General features: G+C 39.9%; 1 protein-coding gene across 1 annotated transcript; it reads left to right on the top strand.

Annotated features, from left to right (window-relative positions):
• The first annotated feature begins 738 nt into the window (after nucleotides 1-738).
• On the top strand, nucleotides 739-2,819 carry LOC106307330. Its single transcript, XM_013744256.1, has 2 exons — nucleotides 739-1,638; nucleotides 1,837-2,819. Exons 1-2 carry the CDS (start codon nucleotides 1,004-1,006, stop codon nucleotides 2,543-2,545), a joined length of 1,344 nt encoding a protein of 447 aa, XP_013599710.1. The 5' UTR covers nucleotides 739-1,003; the 3' UTR covers nucleotides 2,546-2,819.
• Nucleotides 2,820-5,383: the final 2,564 nt, after the last annotated feature.

The following is a 5,383-nucleotide window of genomic DNA, read 5'->3' as shown; positions in this document are numbered from 1 at the left end:
ATTCGTACATATTTAAAACTCAAAAGAAATGGTTAACTACTTAAAAATAAACTTTTGCAAACACAGACGTCACTTTATAGTATAGTTAGCCAATCTACACCATTGTTTTGATTTTCAAGCATTTTGGCCTATATGTCGGCTACTTGTCAAATATTTGATGCTACATCGAAAATAGCTTAAATATTAAATCTCTGTCCAAAAATTATAAGAAAAATAGTCTCATTTTGCCTTGCATAATAGTCAATGATTATAACAAATGTACATTAATATAACTTTGTTATTTAAACTGAAAAAATCCAAGATAAAATAGTCAATGATGATAACAAATGTAATTAATATAACAACTTTGTTATTTAAACTGAAAAAATCCAAGATAAAATCTATAAATTGAGTGATGTTTAAGATAAAACTCATATTCCATGGTATGAGTTTAGACAAAAATAGATTCTGAACTTCTAGAATCAACTTATAGATATAAGAAAAATATGCAACACAGTAATCATACTATAGGAGATGGTAAATAATATAATTGTAATTGTATTATCTAATACGTTAATATATCACATTTGTGGATTTTATTTGATGCAAGATGCTATAGGCTACTGAAAATTTTCTTCCTTTTTTTTCCTTTTAAGTAGAACCTCTGGCTACATCAGTATAATGCGTATTAAATAGCTCATTAAATAGTTTGGGCCTAATCTTTATATACGGACAGAATAAGACGTCATTGGACAATTCCAGAAAAATATAAGGAAACAAATGAGGAAATGCAAAAATGGAAAATAAAATGCAATTTCTGCTTACTTGTCACACTTAAAAACCAGACACAGAGCAAAGAAGACGAGTTCACTAATGGTTAGGTCCAGAAAATCCAACGGCGACCATTAAAACGCTGCGTTTTGTTCGTCAACTTCGTTTGCTTTAGCTTAATTCCCAAGTCACCACTCCTAGTTTCCATGTTGTCTACTCCAAACAGCTCCATTCCCTAAACCCCTAAAGAGCAATGGATCCTTGTCCTTTCATCCGTCTCACGATCAGTAATCTAGCTCTGAAACTTCCTTTAGCGGCGAAGTCGTCAAGCTCCGCCGTGCATCCCTCCTCATCTCCATGTTTCTGCAAAATCAAACTCAAAAACTTCCCACCGCAAACCGCCGCCATCCCCTACATTCCACTGGAGACCACTCAGTTCCCGGAGATCCAAACCCTCGCCGCCACGTTCCATCTCAGCAGCTCAGATATCAAACGCCTAGCTTCCAGATCCATCTTCGCTTCGAAACCATCTCTCAAGATCTTCATCTACACGGGAAGCGCCGGCGCTGCGTGCGGTGTAAACTCCGGCGGTCTTCTGGCGGAAGTCTCAGTGCCGTTGGATCTTGCTGGGACCCAATCGAAGCCGTGCGTGTTCCACGACGGATGGATAGCTGTCGGAAAAGGAGCCGGAGCCGGGAAAGCGTCGTCGGCGGCTCAGTTTCACCTGAATGTGAAGGCGGAGCCTGATCCTAGATTCGTTTTCCAGTTCGACGGCGAGCCTGAGTGTAGTCCTCAAGTGGTTCAGATTCAAGGCAGTATCCCACAACCCGTTTTCACTTGCAAATTCAGTTGTCGGAACACGACCGGAGATCGTACTATCAGATCAAGGTCAGTTTTCCGACAAACCAAACATTCTTACCACATTTGTCAGAAATTTGAGTTGTCACTTTTTGAAAATTTCTAATTTTATTATTATTTTCCGAGGAATCAAATCAACATGCGCTTTAATCTTCCGACGGATCTATTAAAACTTTACTCTTTTAAATTTTTTACTAAATAATTATTATATGTTTGTTTATTGATCAGATCATTGCCGACGGAGACGAGTGTTCCCCGGAGCTGGCTAAACTCGTTCGGGAGCGAGAGAGAACGTCCCAATAAAGAGCGAAAGGGATGGTCCATAACGGTCCACGACTTGTCAGGCTCTCCAGTAGCTATGGCCTCAATCGTCACACCGTTCGTTGCATCTCCTGGAACCGACCGTGTGAGCCGGTCTAACCCCGGGTCTTGGCTCATCCTCCGTCCCGGAGACGGTACATGGAAACCCTGGGGACGACTTGAGGCATGGCGGGAACGCGGCGGAGCCACCGATGGGCTCGGTTATAGATTTGAACTCATCCTAGACGGGTCAAGCGGTGCAGGGATCGTGCTTGCGGAGTCGAGTATTAGTTCTCACAGAGGTGGGAAGTTCTCGATCGAATTGGGATCATCGCCAACAGGTAGTGGTGTGGGCCGAACGAGGAGTCGTGGCGGCGGAAGCGGTGGAGCGTCGCCGGCGAATAGTCCGAGAGGAGGGAGCGTACAGAAAGGGTTTGTGATGGCAGCGAGTGTGGAAGGTGAAGGGAAATGTAGTAAGCCGTGTGTAGAGGTTAGTGTGCAGCACGTTAGCTGTATGGAGGATGCAGCTGCTTACGTGGCTCTTTCTGCAGCTGTTGATCTTAGTATGGATGCTTGCAGGTTGTTTAATCAACGGATGAGGAAAGAGCTTTCCCACCATAGTGAGTCACTTGGCTGAAGATTTTCTCTTTTTTTTGTTTACAAAATGTTTAGTCACAAAATGGCCTTCAAGTTTTTTTTTTCTTTTTGGAAAAAAGATCTTCAGTAAGGCACTAACAAAGTAGGTTGTACATAGTGAGTTTGCATTTTGGACTTTGTGTGGCTTCGTATTTTTTTTTTTTTTTTTTTTTTTTTTGTGCGAGTGAGGTGAAGAGTGAGTTTCTTTTGTCACTCTTCATCTGACTTTGATCTGATTATGCAAGTGTATAAATTTAGTAAATCAAATTCAGAAAGTTTGCTTTATCTGTTGGATGTTCATGGTAGACTCTGATAATAAACTTAGTTTGGTTAGAAATGAAATTAATTAGTCACAGTGTTGGTAAGTTGTTGAGAAGATGAACGTGGACCATTGCAAAGGTGTGATGCAACTGAACTTTAACTTGTTTGACTATACGAACCACAAAAAATAAATTAATGTATCTAATATTGTAGCATGAGATACTATGAATGCTTTATGTCGGAACATATAGCATAGTAATTCTATCCTATATGTGAGGGACGATAATAACAACAATCGATAGGCTAGGTAACTGCAAATCAAGTAAGTTTAACGGATAAGACTGAGTTAGTTACGTGGCGGTTATGATGGCGCAGTTATCAGGTGATCGACGACTATAGAACCAAGAAAATGACTTCTTTTCTTTTCACATTCCTCTTTCTTATTGGATGGAGTTTTAATGGAAGTTTGAGTGCGTCCTAAAAGCCAATACTTCCACCTTTTGGAAGTGTCTGCCTATATGTGTCCTCCCTTCCGTTAAAGAAAGATGAGAGAGAGAGATAGCAAGCACATAAATGCAATTGAATTTAATAAAAGAAGGCTAGTAAACAGTTGATAAGAAAAAAGAAGGCTAGTAAACTAGGAAGGACCAACCCTGCATTGATCGGTCCTCTATCGCTCAAACCAGGGCCCAAACTCCCTAATACATCGGAAGTGATAGCAACCTGTGAGACCCACCCAACTCTAATGGATGACACAATTTGTGTGTGTTTTCAAGAAATTCCACCGACGTTTCCAATAAATAAATAAATAAATAAAACAATGAAACTAGAAAATTGTCCTTATCCTTTCAAATTTGGAATTAGGGAAGCTGAATCCATCTTCTTCTTACACTATCACTTTCGTTATCTGTTTTCAGATTTAGTTTTTTTTTTTAAGACGATGGACACTTATACCGATTGTGGATAATAGAGAGAACTGAGACAAAGCGTAGGCAATGCGATTAGATGACCTGTAGTACTTACTGTCTTTTATAGCTGAGTTGTGCTGTTTCAATCGTTGGTCACAATTATGTGGATTTGTTATAAATCATTAAGTGGATGGTCCATAACCAATGACCAAGACAAGGCCCAATCCGTGGCCAATGGAGGAGAGAGAGACGAACGTCCGAGGAGAGAGAGTCGGCCTATCCTTTGGCCGACTTAGACTTATGATGTTTTTCCTTTTCTCTGTTTTAGATCTTTTCATATTTCCTGTTGGATTAGGTTTTGGATAATTTCCTTTTTACTTATACTTTGTAATCCATATAAAAGGAACATCTATTGTTCATTAATAATACACAGACAATTCTCCATTCTTTTACAACACGTTATCAGCACGATAGCCTCCAGAACCCTGAGACAAAATCGAAACCTAAAAGCCTAAACCGGCGACCATATCTAAAACCCTAGACACGTTCTTAGTTCATCCAAGAACTCAGTCGATCCATCTCGAATCCTTGACGTTCTCAGCTCACGTCCCAGCTCAGACAAACTCGTCCAGCTCACGAACACACCCGAGACGCGATCGCACCCGAGACGACCCGATCTCCCTGCAGCTCGCATCCGAGACGCCTCAGCTCGCGCCTGCACCCATCCGCGACCCGATTGGAACCTACAAGCATCCGATCGTTCTCTCTATCTCTCTAAAGGTGGTCCGGTTCTAAACCTCTACGAAACAAAGGTATACCGTAATCTGAGAACCTAGATTGATCAAAACCCTAATCCATTATTATGGAAACTTTGTCCTTGATCAAAACCCTAAAACCTATAATCTAAAATCGACAATCTTATAACTAGTAATATAGAAATCGATTCCTTAGAACTTAATTGATTGTTCCTAATTTGAATTTGAGAAACCCTAATTTTGGAATCGAAACCCTAAACCCTAAAGGACTGAATCTGATTTTAATTGATTGAATGTTTGATGATCTGAGATTTAGGATTGTTAGATTGATTGAAGTAATCTAATCTAGAACTTGAATCCTAAAGGCCTTGAAACCTTAATTAAAACCGACAGCCTTATTGTTTAAAATTGAAACCCTAAATTCATAAATCAAATTGCTAAGGTTGTTTGCATTACATCCAAATCTGAATTGAATTGCATTCATATTGTTTAAAATCGACCAGCATGTAGAAACATACGAATTCGAATCTGATTGCATTGAAAATACATATGGCCGTGTGGCCATAATCTCTCTGGTACATGTAGAATCATATATTAGGATTGTTCGCACCATGGTTAATTAGATTTACATGTCCGATCCTATTGATTAACTACATGGCCGTGTGGCTTGATTGTTCGCACCATGGTCGATTAGATTGATTGTTTTCATAAATGCGTAAGACAAGTTTGTGGCCGAGCTTGTTAATATACCATGCGGCCACATGATCACATTGTGAACCTAAATTGAAATGATGATGTGATTCAGATGTCGAAAATCTCAAATAGAGACTATGCAGCCCTTAATCTCTCCGGAGATAACTACTTGCAGTGGGCGCTAGATACAAAGATCAGCTTAAGGTCAAAAGGACTTGGTGA

The sequence above is a fragment of the Brassica oleracea genome, chromosome C8 (genome assembly GCF_000695525.1).
Source record: "Brassica oleracea var. oleracea cultivar TO1000 chromosome C8, BOL, whole genome shotgun sequence".
In the NCBI taxonomy this organism is placed as follows: Eukaryota; Viridiplantae; Streptophyta; class Magnoliopsida; order Brassicales; family Brassicaceae; genus Brassica; species Brassica oleracea.
This window is presented reverse-complemented; position numbering and strand designations above follow the sequence as displayed.